This window comes from Vigna radiata, chromosome 10 (assembly GCF_000741045.1).
Source record: "Vigna radiata var. radiata cultivar VC1973A chromosome 10, Vradiata_ver6, whole genome shotgun sequence".
Taxonomy (NCBI): Eukaryota; Viridiplantae; Streptophyta; class Magnoliopsida; order Fabales; family Fabaceae; genus Vigna; species Vigna radiata.
This window is the reverse complement of record NC_028360.1, coordinates 18,605,856-18,620,010: the sequence shown is the minus strand read 5'-3', so window position 1 is coordinate 18,620,010 and position 14,155 is coordinate 18,605,856. Positions and strand designations below refer to the sequence as shown.

Below are 14,155 nucleotides of genomic sequence, written 5' to 3'. Positions count from 1 at the left end.
ATGAAATACTGTAACATTACACGTGATAATAGCATATCACCAGATAAGAAACAAAGAGAAACAGACATGTGCACCGTGGTGGTCCACGTGCACGATGTCGTACTGTTGCTGACAATGGTGAACGTGGAATCCATTTACTTATTCATTGCTAGTTAGAATTTTGCAAAGAGATTGATTGTACCTCTTTTCCTTTTCTATTTTGTTATTCTTTACAATTCTCTGTCTTGTTCTTTCGCTTGGACCAATCACATAAATTTGCATAACAAAATTAAATTAACCATACACGTGATTTTGAATAATCAGATTAATAAAACGTTATTATTTGATATTAAATTATTGGTTTATTTCGGGTAATCCTGCACACGCTAATTAAGAAATTCGAAGTTGATATGATATATACCTTGAAAGTTAAAATCATGTACTCTCTGGAAAATCTATCTGCTGCAAGGACCACACATTCTATAGTTATATAACAATCAAAGTACCAAAGAAGAGAGAGCACAATAACAGTGAGAGTGTGAAATGGATCAGTTTGTGTGGAGGGTGTTGCCTTTGCTAACAATCCTTGTTTCCTTTTTCGTATTCTTCTACTTCCAGAATTCAGACACGGCGCAGTTATATCCTATCATAAAGGTGGGTTTTTTCATGCTTTTTCGATCACGATTATGGCTTTATAACCGGCAAAAACCTTTTAGTACAACTTTGATTCAAAGTTGTCGCAAGACTTCCTCGTTTTTTGCCTCTATGTGGTCACTGTGATTAGTTCCGAACTTTTGTTATCACAATCTCAACTGTCTTGGTCTAAGAATTGAAGAGGACGTGAGGGTTATATGTTGTTGACTTTTTGTTCTACAGTTGCCACGGAATCAATGCAGCCTTCTTCCCCATCACCACTTCTGGATATCCAGCAAACGCATCGTGACCCCACAGGGGATCATTTCTGGTTCAGGTTTTACTTATTTGACCCTTGATTATTATATTTTTGTCATACTCTTCATTTCGTTGTGTGAGGTTATAAAGTGTTTTGTGTTGAGTAGGGTTGTGGGATTTTGTGTATGACTGTGTTTAGTGCAGGATTTTCTGTGCATGGGAAATGACAAAGAAAGTGCGATTGTAGAACATACCCAATAAAATGGTTCCATTCTCTTTAGATAATCTTAAAATGAAGAATGAAGAAAAAAGGGATATACTTGAGGTGAGGGTTTTAAGAGTAAGGACTCACCTGAGTGGCCGTAGCATGAAATCGTTAACAGAAGACTGTTTTTTCTCTTGACCATTTGTTGTTTCGGTTGTACATGTAAAACTTCCCTATCACTATGTACACGTGTTAACTGATTTTATTTGCGGAACCTTAACAGTGGAGATCAATGAAGGGAGAATAGTATCTGTGGTTGAGGGATATGGTAAGCAGGGCCAGTCTAAGCAAGAAGAAATAATAGATTATGGAGATGCTGTTATAATGCCTGGCTTGATTGATGTGTAAGTTTTGAAATTCATCTTCTTATTCTTTATTTTGACAATGTTGTTTGATGCATTTTCTATATACATCAGTGTTGAATAGCTTAATAATAATAGGTTAGGGCATGCAAGAATTTACTAGAGTGGAAATGGTAGACTAGAAGAGTTGATTATCACTCCAGCTGGTTCATTGTATATTTAAACTTGATAATCTGAATTACTTACTTTGCCAGGCACGTACATCTTGATGAACCGGGAAGAACCGAGTGGGAAGGATTTGATACTGGTACCAGAGCTGCTGCTGCTGGTATGCAGATGTTTTCCTCTATTGATATACATATTTTCTTTATTAGTAGTGTACGTTGGAACTTGATTGGATATTTCAGGGAAAATCTTGATAATTTTTTCCGATGCTTCTTTTAGTGCATCTAGATTTCAAGCCTAGAACAAAGAAAACACTAACTTGAATGAAATTATCACCTCTCGTCAGATGTTACACAGTGGATAACTTGTATCATTTTTCACTGTCTTCCTAATGATAGTTATACTGTCGATTTATAATGTTATTGATATGCATAACTTATTTAGTTTGGTTTATATACATATTGAATGGATCTGTTCCAACAATCTTTCAACAGGTGGAGTGACCACAGTTGTTGACATGCCTCTAAACAATTACCCTACAACCGTGTCTAAGGAGACACTGAAGCTTAAGGTATTAGTGATCGATCCTGTGTGAGTTTAAGTAATATCCATCTTATGATGAATTTTTTCCATGCAATTGATGTTCTGACATAAGTTTCCCCTTCTTTCCAGCTTGACGCTGCAGAGGATAAAATCTATGTCGATGTTGGTATGACCAATGAATTCTGCCTTAGCATATAATATAACTGGTGGAGTTACTGAGACCTTTTTTGTAATCGTATACAGGATTTTGGGGAGGCCTGGTCCCTGAAAATGCCCTTAATCTAACTATTCTTGACGATCTCTTGAGTGCTGGTGTTCTTGGTGTGAAGGTAAACATTTGAAAACTTGTGCATTACCCTTGCAACTTTGCTTAGAGGTCAAGACATATTCACCGGGTCAAATTTATGATTGAACATTTTCGAAGAAGTTAATTATTACATTCGATACTTCACCTTGGTACTTTAATTTGGTACTTTAAAGCCTAGAATGTATGTATTTTTGACATTTTTGGTCTTTGGCTCTCGTTAGTATTTATCTTTGAAGTGGTGTGGCACTATCTTGCTGGGGATTCCTGAATTTCTGTGTTCATGTATCGTCCCATCATCTTGGAATTAAACATGATTTATTCAACATATGTGATAATATGAGTTCTCTCTCAACAGTTCAAGCCATCAGATATCTGTAGCTTTTTGGTCCAACTCTGACTTACTTTCTTTTTCTCCCTTTTCTGTTTGCAGTCTTTTATGTGTCCTTCAGGAATTAATGACTTTCCTATGACAACTATTGACCATATCAAGGTACGTTCATGTGAAGTTATAGCTGGGAGTTTTTTATTCAGTTCCGTGAAGTTTTTTAAATTTCTTTGCTCACCCACTTCTGCTTTCATATAAACGCAGCAAAACACACTGTGATGAGGTAATGTTGTACACTAAGGAGTAGCTATTGCTAAATTGTTTAGAAAATGTATTTTTCAGGCGGGATTATCAGTGTTGGCAAAATATAAAAGACCTATAGTTGTGCATTCTGAGCTTGTACAAGATGATGGCAATGATTTGGAGCATGATGACAACCGTGATCCACATGATTATTTGACATATCTCAACACCAGACCACCTTCATGGTAAGACATTGTAAGGTTTTTGTTTTCTGAATAAATAAACATTACATTAAGACAAATTATTTTGGATAAATGATTCCTCTTGTTTGTTCGTCCTGTCATGTCAAAACATGAAATCGGTCATACTACTGCTTAAATTTATCCTAAGTTTTCATAGCTGAATTAGTTCATTGAAGGCTTTCGCTTGAGTTGGTATTGAGCTCCCTCTGTGAGAGGCCAAGGTGTGGAGCCCCAAATAGTGTAGAATCTGGGCCACAATATGGGTGAAATATGTGATTGAGGGTGTTGAGGAGATGAAAGTATACTTGTTCTAGAGAATTGTAAATTACATAACTCAAGATGTTTCTGAATAGTTTTAGAAAACCTAGCAATATGAAATATCCATCCGCTGTGCTTTTGCATGATACAATGCACTTAGAATCTTGGATGAGCATAGTATCATTTATCTTTAACTGTCACTAGGTTTTCAGAAAAAAATTATTAAAACTCTTTAACTTTTCCAGGGAGGAGGCAGCCATTAGACAACTTGTAGGTGTTTCGAAGGACACTGGAATTGGTGGTTCTTTAGAAGGAGCACATATTCATATTGTCCACTTGTCTGATTCAAGTGCTTCCTTAGATCTGATTAAGGTACTCTGATCATTGAGTTGCCTGGTTAAAATTAAATATGGAGTATACCAATTGACTAGATTGCTAATATTATACATTTATAATGTACAGGAAGCAAAAAGTCGAGGTGATAGCATAAGCGTTGAGACTTGTCCTCACTACCTGGCTTTCACCTCTGAAGAGATACCAAATGGAGATACTCGTTTTAAGTGTTCCCCACCCATTCGTGATGCACAAAACAAAGACAAACTATGGGAGGCTGTATTGGTATGCTTCCTCTCCACAAATACCTAGTATTGTCTTACTTTAATCATTTACGATCTCATCGTTTTTTTTGTTTGTTTGTTTTACTATTCATTTCAGGAGGGACACATTGACCTGTTAACAACTGATCATTCACCAACTGTGCCTGAACTCAAGCTTCTTGAGGAGGGTGACTTCTTGAAGGCTTGGGGGGGCATATCATCTTTGCAGGTTAGTGATTTTTCTTGTTAGACCATTTTTCCTACTGCAATGCTACAATATATCAATCTACAAGTTGATCTTTGAATGAATGCATAGCCAAGTATTAGATTGAATCTTGCTTTTATATTTGAGGTTGGTTCTTATCTACTTATTAAACAATTGAATAATATGAATGAGTATTTCCAATAATATAATCACATAATTCAGTGTTTTAGTGGGAAGGGCAGTCTGAATTTAACTTTTTATTTATATTGTAACGCATGTTGTAATTGACCTAAAGACTGACTGGTGTTCTATTGGGAGACTTGTAGTTTAATCTTCCAGTGACGTGGTCGTACGGGAAGAAATATGGACTAACTATAGAACAGTTGTCGTTATTGTGGAGCAAGAGACCTGCAGCACTTGCTGGGATAGAATCAAAGGTGTTTTCTTCTTTGCCTCAGACTTAGTATAGTATATCTAATAATTACAGCTTTATTCTCTTCATTCTCTATGATTTGGTTACCGAAATATTTTTTGAGAATGCTTCGTGATGAGACACTTGAACATTTACTTGTGCAATTTCCAAGTCAACGTATATGCTTCGTACAAAATAATGTCTGTTCAAATCTGACTAAATTTCCATTTTTTAGGGGACTATTGAAGTTGGAAACCATGCAGATATTGTAGTTTGGCAACCAGAGCAGGAGTTCGACCTGGACGACAATTATCCTGTTTTCATTAAACATTACGTATGTCTTAATTATTCTTTACCCTGTTATCAAACTCATTTTGTCTATGACTTTCTTTTTCTTACTCAGATGCCAGAGGCACCAAGTTGTTCTTCCCACTACAATAAAAAAAGTTACTCACCCCAGATAATATCATTTATCTATTTATTTTGCTGATTCCTTTTCTTTTAGAAGAAACCATTAACAAAAAAGAAAAACAAGACTTTTCTCTGTTGCATGAACATTCAGTGTTTACCACCTTATTAAGACATTCTGTTAGTGTTGCATGATTTTTCATGTTCTGAAGAAAATATATTTGGCTGTTTTTGTGAAATCCCATATTTGAAGCAATGACTGTTTGGTATTCAGGAACTGTCTGCTTACATGGGAAGTAGGTTATCCGGAAAAGTTTTGGACACTTATGTGAGAGGAAATCTTGTGTTTAAGGATGGGAAGCATGCTCCTGCAGCCTGTGGTGTTCAAATCCTAGCCACATGAATCAGTTAAATAGTGGTGATCACCATTGCTTTCCAAACCCATCTCAATTTCATCTGGTTCTCTGAGAGTTCTTGATGCTTATCATGATCCTTGTTCATGTTGTAGACAGGCACCTTTCAAATGCAGGTTTCACTGGGGACATAAATAAGAGATGGAAGTAGCTGCTGGCATCGGCCATTGAGCAAGCATTTTCCTTCTCATAGACTAGTGCGTTTGCTTGTATTATATCCGTTTGGATGTTTTGGATAATGAAATAATATTGCACTTTTCTATGAGGTAGATTACAACTTTGCAAATTCTTGAGTTCTTCTCTGCACATATCATTTCATGAAAAATATCCATGTTAATTTCCTAGCTACTAACCATCCTGTTAGCATAATCTTTATCAAATTGCAAGGGAATTTAAATAGAAAATAAAACACACTGAAACCATCCTACATTTCTAATCTTGAACGAGGATTCTTCTTCTTTTAGTTCATTGAAGAGAAAAAAAAGAAAAAATATCAAATTGTAGATAGGGAGACTGATATGAACTATGAAAATATAATCTGTGTTTTAAAAACGGTTAAAAATCTTACATTAACTAAAGTTAAAATCAATTTAAAATAAATAGATACAAATAACACTTTTCCATAAATTGTTTCTAAATTATAAAATCAATATCCAATATCATTATATTAATTTAAATATCATTACATTTTATTAACGTAATTTGTTAGAAAAAATTAGGATGTGAGAAAGTCGCTTATATAATAATATAGAAAAAAGTATTATTGGGTTGTGGAATTATGTATGCAATTATGGAGAAGATTGAAGAAAAGACAAAGTGACTCTGGACATAGCATTAAATTGAAGCATGCTATACAGAAAGAAAAACACTTGCCAATAATTGGTTCAGAAGGGCATCTCCAAAAGTTAAAGATCAATAATTCTTGTAAAAAATTCAAAACTAGAAAAACTCAATCTTATACTGTGAAAATAATAGTAAAAAATAGAATAATTCATCCTTTTTCTTTAACTTTTTGGAACGGTGCTATTACGAGCAGTTCTATGTGAAAATGAACCGCCAACACATCCTACTGTTGCTGACATTCAACAACGTGGAATTCACTGATTAGGAATGGAATACAATTCTATTTTCTCTTCCATATTCACCAACCTTCTTTTCTTTTTATTTCTTCAGAGTTTAACCAATAGCATAAATTTTAAATTAAATTATTATACATTTTATGTTGAAAAAAAAATCAAATTTACAAAATTTGATTATTGTCGATTAGTTTAAATGATTTGCAAGAGTTTTCAAATTAATATTTATGTATATACATATATTTAAATTGCATCGTATTACTAAATAGTAAAATATAAATAATATAATAAAGTTTATCATGTAATAATTTAAATTATGTTTCAAAATATGCAAACAAATACAGGCTTGGAATTGGATCATAAAAAGGGAGCATCAGGCTGGCTGGCTTTGTGGTAGTCAACTCTTAATTCAACTAAAAATAATTTCTTTTAATTAAAATTAAAAATCATTCTTCTAATTTTAATTTTTTATTCATATATTTTCCAATTGTTAAATCAAGTTAAGTTTTTATTTAAATTTCAATTGTTAACTTTTAAAAGGAATTAAATATATATATATATATATATATATATATATATATATATATATATTAATGTTCTTTAGGTGAATGCCATATTTCATTTCAAACATAAAATATTTTATTATTTTTCTTAATAATAAACATTAAACGAGTTGCTTAAATGATCATATATATTTTTCACTAATTTATTTTAGACCTATTTAATATTAGTTAAACAAAATTCTTTTTATAGCTATGTGTTTCAACAGTTAAAATTAAAAGAGTTTTTTAAAGTTAAGTAACATGTAAGTTAACCTTTTAAAGTTGCTCTTGAAAGTATTAACCATATTAAAAAGATAATTATTATTAATGCATGAAACTTTACAAAATATTATGAATAATACGGTGAAGAATTTTAAACATTCAAATTGAGGTAAACTATATATTGAAAGATAATCATGGAATTTGAATGTGAAATTTGTGGCATGGACACTTCAACATTTGTAAGACACGGGTCTTGTCTGAGGGTGGTGACATCTGTACTGTTCTCTATGTGCTGCAGTAACTGTATCATAATAATGAAACTATAAAAGGAGAGAGAGCACAATGGCAATGGTGAATCGGTGGGAAATGGAGCAGTTTGTGTGGAGAGTGTTGCCTTTGCTAACATTCCTCATTTCCTTCCTGGTATTCTTTTACTTGCACGATTCTTACAGGGCACAGTTACATCCTCTCGTAAAGGTTTCATCTAATCTATTCTATTTATATGCTTTTTGATTCATCATTATGTCTGCATAACCTGCAAAAGTTTAGAATCACTTTGAAATTTTAGTAGCTCAACTTTGACTTAAAACGTGTGCACAAGATTTTACTTTCTCGTTTTTTGCCACTGAAGTTACTACTATGACTAGTTTGGAACTCTTGTTGTGATATCCTCAACTGCTATGGCCTGAGAAATGTTATGTGAAGAGGGTTGAATATTGTTGACCTTTTTTGTCACAGTTGACACAGAATAAGTGCAGCCTTCTTCACCATCGTCATTTCTGGATAGCTAGCAAACGCATTGTGACCCCACAAGGGATCATTTCTGGTTCAGGTTTTACTTTTTCAATCCTTGATCATTGTATTCTTATTTCACTCTTTACATTTTATTGCATGAGGCTGTAAAGTAAGGTTCATGAGTTTCTGATGGAAGATGCACGTAGTAAAATAAAGAAAAAGCAAGGTTGTGGGGAAAACTCCAACATAAATATTTCCATTCTCTAAAGATCATGCTAAAATAAAGGGTAGGTAACGAATAAAAAGGATAGACTTGAGTTCAGGTGAAGATCTAAGGAATTAGGAGTCACTTGAGTGGCACTAGCATCAATTCATTAATAGTGAACTGAGGACCATATTTGGTGTCTTAGATTTGAATTTTACATGTGTTGATTGATTCTTTTTGTTTATGGGCCATTAACAGTGGAGATAAAAGAAGGGAAAATAATATCTGTCACCGAGGGATATGGTAAGTGGGGGAACTCTAAGCATGAAGAAGTAATTGATTATGGAGATGCTGTTGTCATGCCTGGCTTGATTGATGTGTAAGATGTCTGCTGTTGTTCTTTGGATGCACGTTCCACATACATCAATGTTAAAACAGTGCAATAATAATTTGAGTAATGCAAGAATCTATAAATAGAGAATAGAGAAAGAACGAATGTGACGTGATGAAGAAAATATAGTAAATTGTATCTAAGATGGTTTGATCATGTGAGAAGAAGACCAATAGAAGCAGTGGTATAAAGAGTTTAAAACCAGCGGAAGATAACCTAATAATTATAGGTAAAGGAAGAGTGGGAAACCAAGAAAACTACAAGTTAGAGAGATTAAAAAGAACTTAGGTCTAAGAGGCCTATTTGAAGACTAGGCTTTCACATGACAAATCGGAATTGTTTGCTCCATATATCTGTCATCACTTATGTAACATGGAATCTTAAAAGTGGTCATTTTCTTCATTGAGTTTTATCACACTAAACACAGAAGCAGTCATTATAAGTAAAATAATTCCTTTTGGACTATTAGATTGTTGCATACGAGTCATTATAAAAGTAGCAGGCTGGAAAAAATTGCATTATTAGAGGAACTAAAAAGAGGATTTACTTCCTCCCATAATACGTTCCTTCTATCTTTATTATTATTATTATTATTGTTCTTGTTGTATTCTTATTACCATTAGTATTCAATGCTATAATTTATACTTCATCAGCACCCTACAAGGAAACTGGGGAAAATAAAAAGCCAAAATAAAAATAAATAAAAAGAGAGGAAGAAAACAGTTTCATATCCTTTTTGTTTCTTTTCACTTTTAGAAGAAAAACAAAGTATATCATGAGTAAAAATTCTAGGCTAGAAGAGTTTATTACAATACCTTCATAATCAGTGGAACTGCATTTTTTTTTTATCTTTGACATGATTTCTGTCTGTTGTACTCACTTTAATTATTTACATGACATACTTTGGCAGACATGTACATCTTGATGAACCAGGAAGAACTGCATGGGAAGGATTTGATACTGGTACCAGAGCTGCTGCCGCTGGTATGCAGATGCTATTCCTCTATTGATCTACACATTTACTTCACTAGTAGTATACCTAAGAAATTGGCAGGACTTCAGGGGAAATCTGAATATTTTTTTCCTATGCTTCTAAAGTGCATCTAGATTCCAATCTTGGAACAAAGAAAACAACCACTTGTTATGACTTATCAGTCCTCACCTGATTTTACTTGGTTGATAACTTCAATAATATTTCACTCTCTTCCTAATGATAGTTGTTCTGTTTATGTCAACTGTTGTTGATATGCATAACTTATTCAGTTTGGTTATGTTCCAACATTGTTTCAATTTTCAACAGGTGGTGTAACCACAATCGTTGACATGCCTCTAAACAATCACCCGACAACTGTGTCTAAGGAAACACTGAAACTTAAGGTATCAGTGATCGGTCCTGTATGTGCATTTAAATTTATAGAAGTAATAAGTTTATCTATATAGTAAGTAAATAACTAATAACTTATATCCATCCTCTTAACCTAAATGTTTTCGTTCAAAATGATAGAAGTAGGAGTTCAACTGATATATATCATTTAAAATTTTCATGACAATTAAATATTGATCCCGTATGTGTAACTGTTTATGGAGGTGTTGAATTTGCATGGTTACTTATAGATGACTGTTGAATAAAATAAGTTTTTCTTCTACTAACCCAAGTTTCCACCTGTTTCCAGCTTGAAGCTGCAGAGAACAGAATCTATGTTGATGTTGGTATGACCAGCAAACTCTTTCATAGCATACAATTAATGGATTTCTGAGATTTTCTTCTAATCTTATACAGGATTTTGGGGTGGCCTAATCCCTGAAAATGCACTTAACAAAAGTATTCTTGAAGGTCTCTTGAGTGCCGGTGTTCTAGGTTTGAAGGTAATAATTTCAAAGCTTGTGCATTACTATGCAAAGTTGCTTAGAGGTCTTCATGATTCAAAACCATCATATATCTGTATGACAATATTTGTTAACTTTTGATCTGACTCTTTTTTTCCCTTTTCTGTTTATAGTCTTTTATGTGTCCTTCAGGAATTAGTGACTTCCCTATGACTACTATTCACCATATCAAGGTACACTCCTTATATACTATGCAAAGTTATAGCTATAATTTTGTTTTAATCAGTTCATTACAATTCTTTATATTTGCACACCTAGTTCTTCTTGCATTACATTTTACTCAAAAGATCTGTTAGAGTAACGTTTTGCAAAAGGCCGTAGCTTTCTTTTTGCCCTTGTTCAACTGATTTACAATGTACTTTTCAGGAGGGATTGTCTGTGCTGGCAAAGTACAGAAGGCCTTTATATGTGCACTCTGAGATTCAACAACATTCTAAAAAACATTTGGAGCTTAATGATAAAGGTGGTCCACGTACTTATTTGACCTATCTCCACTCTAGACCACCTTCATGGTAAGATATTTTAAGACTTAATTTTCTGATTAAACTAAATGGCCACTAAACCATAGATTTATTCCAGTTAACTTGTTATTCTTGTTCCTTCTTTATGTTCATGTATCCTTAATTGACATAATGCTCTTGAAATTAAAAAAATAAAAAAAAAATATGAAGTGTCTTGTTTACTTTTCCAGGGAGGAAGCAGCTATTAAAGAGCTTGTAGGTGTTACGAAAGACACAAGAACTGGTGGTCCTTTAGAAGGAGCACATGTTCACGTTGCTCACTTGTCTGATTCAAGTGCTTCCTTGGATCTGATTAAGGTATTGTGTGCTATTTTCATGGTTTAGTATGTCTAGCATTTTGCAATGCTGTTGACAATGGACTCTTGGTAATGGTTAAGATTAAATGTTGAACTTGGCAATTGGTATGAGAGCACAGGAAGCAAAAAGTCGTGGTGACAGCATAAGTGTCGAGACTTGTCCCCATTACTTAGCTTTCTCGTCTGAAGAGATACCAAATGGAGATACTCGTTTTAAGTGTTCCCCTCCCATTCGTGATGCATACAACAGAGAAAAATTATGGAAGGCTGTGTTGGTACACTTCCTCTCCTCAAACACAAAGCATTATCATATGCTTTAATCATCCATTATCCCATCAGTTATTTACTTGTTTTGTTCTTCATTTCAGGAGGGACACATTGACCTATTAAGTTCTGATCATTCACCAACAGTGCCTCAAATGAAGCTTCTTGAGGAAGGTGACTTCTTGAAGGCTTGGGGGGGCATATCATCTTTGCAGGTTACTGAATTTTCTTGCAGTGAAGTTAGACCATTTTTCTTATAATGAATATCCAAGATAATAGTTGAACAAAAGCTGGTCATGTAAGTTTCATGAGAAATTCTTTTCCAAAAACCTTATCACACAAGAGCTAAGTTGTTTAAGTGCATCTAAAGAGGTACATGAAATATGCCAACTAAACAATAAAATAGACTTTAAATTTAACTTAACTCTACAGATCAATTTGTAAAAAGAGATTATATTTATTTATATATTTTAAATTAATTTCATTTTCAATGAGCTTCTCACATTTACCTTTTCAATTTAAATTAATCTAATCTTTAATTGATATAAGACTAATAACTTTGTTTTCTCAATTAATGTACGTGAAATGTTAAATTATTTTTTGTATATGTCACCTAATTGCTTTTAAATTGAAATTTATAGTAGTTATTTTAATTGATTTCTCCAATATTGGTCAACGTCACTAGTGGTGTTATTTGGAGGTAATTTTTGTACGTTATGATAATTGCATTCTAAAATTAAATAAATTTAAATTGTATCATTTAAATAAAATATTTAAAAAACTAAACAATATCAAACGGAAGTAATAGAAATCTAATTCATTTTAATTTCCCAAATATTGTAAAATTTCTTATTCAAATAGAATATAAGGTTTATTTAAAGAATACAAAAATAAAGTAAATATAAATAAAAACAAGTAGATGAAAATACTCAGAAAACCATGTGCTATAGTTTCCATGCTTCAGACTTTCATTGCAATTTTGAATGCTATAATTGGTGTAAAGACTAACTGAGGTTCATTGGGGAGGCTTGTAGTTCGATCTTCCAGTGACGTGGTCTTATGGGAAGAAACATGGACTAACCCTGGAACACTTGTCATTACTGTGGAGCAAGAAACCTGCAACATTTGCAGGGATAGAATCAAAGGTGACATAATTCTACTTTCCTTCTTTTCTTCTCACTTTCAATATACTCTAAATAACTTATTGCANTCTAATTTTTTCACTACTTGGGACAATATTCTTTTGAACCAAGTAACTGAAACATATAAATAAAAGAAANAAGAGTTTGGTNTGGACCAGCCAACANGCTCTTTGTTTCTACATTGTTGTCTAAGATAGCAACGTAAGAGGTGTTTGTTTGATGTGTTACTAGAATATTATCATTTGCTNAAAGAATTCACTTNAAATTAAAACAAAGCTGTAATTTGGTTGTCTAATTTTCTTTTTGNAAAGCCACTTAAAAATTTACTNGTGAGATTGTGAAATCAACATATATGTTGTGAANTATTCAGTTCNAATNTGACTAAATTTTNATTTATGTTTTAGGGGTCAATTGCTGTCGGAAACCATGCTGATATTGTAGTTTGGAAACCAGAGGTGGAGTTTGAGCTGAATGAACATTATCCTGTTTTCCTTAAACATCCTGTACGTCTTGATTTTTCTTTATCCTGTTTTCTTTGTTCTTAATTATAATTTAAACTTTAAACTGTTATGTGGAGGCTTCTTGCTAAATTTTTCTTGTTTGAAAATTTTCATTTGGGAAAAGTAGATGCAAGAGGAACCAAATTGTTCTTTTATGCTTTTAATTACTTTTCTCTTTTGGGAGAAATCATTAACAGAAAAAATTCACTCTTTCATGAAGATATAGTATTGCCCACTTTATCAGTACATGCTACTATTTTGGCTGTTTTTCTGAAACCCTATGTGTAAAACAATGATCTTTCTGGTATTTAGAGCCTCTCTGCTTATATGGGAAGAAGGTTATCCGGAAAAGTTTTGGAGACTTTTGTGAGAGGAAACCTTGTCTTTAAGAAAGGAAAGCATGCTCCTGCAGCCTGTGGTATTCCTATTCTAGCTAAATGAATTACTTAAATATTGGTGATCCCCGTAACTTTTCCAAACCCATCTCAATTTCATTTAGTTCTCTCAGAATTCCTGATGCTTATTATGATCCTTATTCATGTTGTAGGAAGGCTTCTTTCAGATAATAGTTTCTTTGGGGCCTAAATAAGAGATGGAAGTAGCTGATGGCATTGACCATTAACCCAGCATTCTCCTTCTCGTATACCTAGCATATATACCATGTATTATTGCAGTTTGGATGTTTGGACAATGAAATTAATGTAGTACTTGAATTTATATATAGACTATAATTTCAAAAATTCTAAAGTTTCTGTCTTCACGTATCATTACATGAAATGATGGAATTAACATTTTGGGTTGGATTAAGCCAACACAGGAT

The 14,155-nt window shown here is 33.2% G+C and overlaps 2 protein-coding genes across 4 annotated transcripts; both read left to right on the top strand.

Annotated features, from left to right (window-relative positions):
• The first annotated feature begins 417 nt into the window (after window positions 1–417).
• On the top strand, window positions 418–5,840 carry LOC106775909 (allantoinase). Of its 2 annotated transcripts, none has more exons than XM_014663156.2 (16): window positions 418–633; window positions 856–949; window positions 1,359–1,479; window positions 1,692–1,765; window positions 2,097–2,173; window positions 2,275–2,311; window positions 2,389–2,474; window positions 2,883–2,942; window positions 3,120–3,265; window positions 3,766–3,892; window positions 3,983–4,138; window positions 4,235–4,345; window positions 4,648–4,758; window positions 4,969–5,067; window positions 5,416–5,559; window positions 5,654–5,840. In XM_014663156.2, the coding sequence occupies exons 1-15, from the start codon at window positions 523–525 to the stop codon at window positions 5,542–5,544; spliced, it is 1,539 nt and encodes a 512-aa protein (XP_014518642.1). In that variant the 5' UTR covers window positions 418–522; the 3' UTR covers window positions 5,545–5,559; window positions 5,654–5,840. The 2 variants fall into 2 exon arrangements, with proteins under 2 accessions (XP_014518642.1, XP_014518643.1); XM_014663157.2 differs by having other exon boundaries at window positions 5,650–5,840.
• A 1,886-nt stretch (window positions 5,841–7,726) lies between these two features.
• On the top strand, window positions 7,727–14,082 carry LOC106776280 (allantoinase-like). 2 transcript variants are annotated; one of them, XM_022787050.1, is made up of 16 exons: window positions 7,727–7,871; window positions 8,133–8,226; window positions 8,593–8,713; window positions 9,636–9,709; window positions 10,026–10,102; window positions 10,399–10,435; window positions 10,506–10,591; window positions 10,726–10,785; window positions 10,979–11,124; window positions 11,304–11,430; window positions 11,549–11,704; window positions 11,798–11,908; window positions 12,728–12,838; window positions 13,240–13,338; window positions 13,648–13,791; window positions 13,887–14,082. In XM_022787050.1, the coding sequence occupies exons 1-15, from the start codon at window positions 7,737–7,739 to the stop codon at window positions 13,774–13,776; spliced, it is 1,563 nt and encodes a 520-aa protein (XP_022642771.1). In that variant the 5' UTR covers window positions 7,727–7,736; the 3' UTR covers window positions 13,777–13,791; window positions 13,887–14,082. The 2 variants fall into 2 exon arrangements, with proteins under 2 accessions (XP_022642771.1, XP_014519167.1); XM_014663681.2 differs by having other exon boundaries at window positions 7,728–7,871; window positions 13,883–14,082.
• Window positions 14,083–14,155: the final 73 nt, after the last annotated feature.

Excerpts from the sequence above, each read along its gene's own strand:
- LOC106775909 (XM_014663156.2), top strand. The coding sequence starts at position 523 with ATGGATCAGTTTGTGTGGAGGGTGTTGCCTTTGCTAACAATCCTTGTT. Across the intron at positions 950-1,358 it reads GGGGATCATTTCTGGTTCAG|TGGAGATCAATGAAGGGAGA; the intron begins GTTTTACTTATT and ends GAACCTTAACAG. Across the intron at positions 3,893-3,982 it reads CTTCCTTAGATCTGATTAAG|GAAGCAAAAAGTCGAGGTGA; the intron begins GTACTCTGATCA and ends TATAATGTACAG.
- LOC106776280 (XM_022787050.1), top strand. The coding sequence starts at position 7,737 with ATGGCAATGGTGAATCGGTGGGAAATGGAGCAGTTTGTGTGGAGAGTG. Across the intron at positions 8,227-8,592 it reads AGGGATCATTTCTGGTTCAG|TGGAGATAAAAGAAGGGAAA; the intron begins GTTTTACTTTTT and ends GGCCATTAACAG. Across the intron at positions 11,431-11,548 it reads CTTCCTTGGATCTGATTAAG|GAAGCAAAAAGTCGTGGTGA; the intron begins GTATTGTGTGCT and ends ATGAGAGCACAG.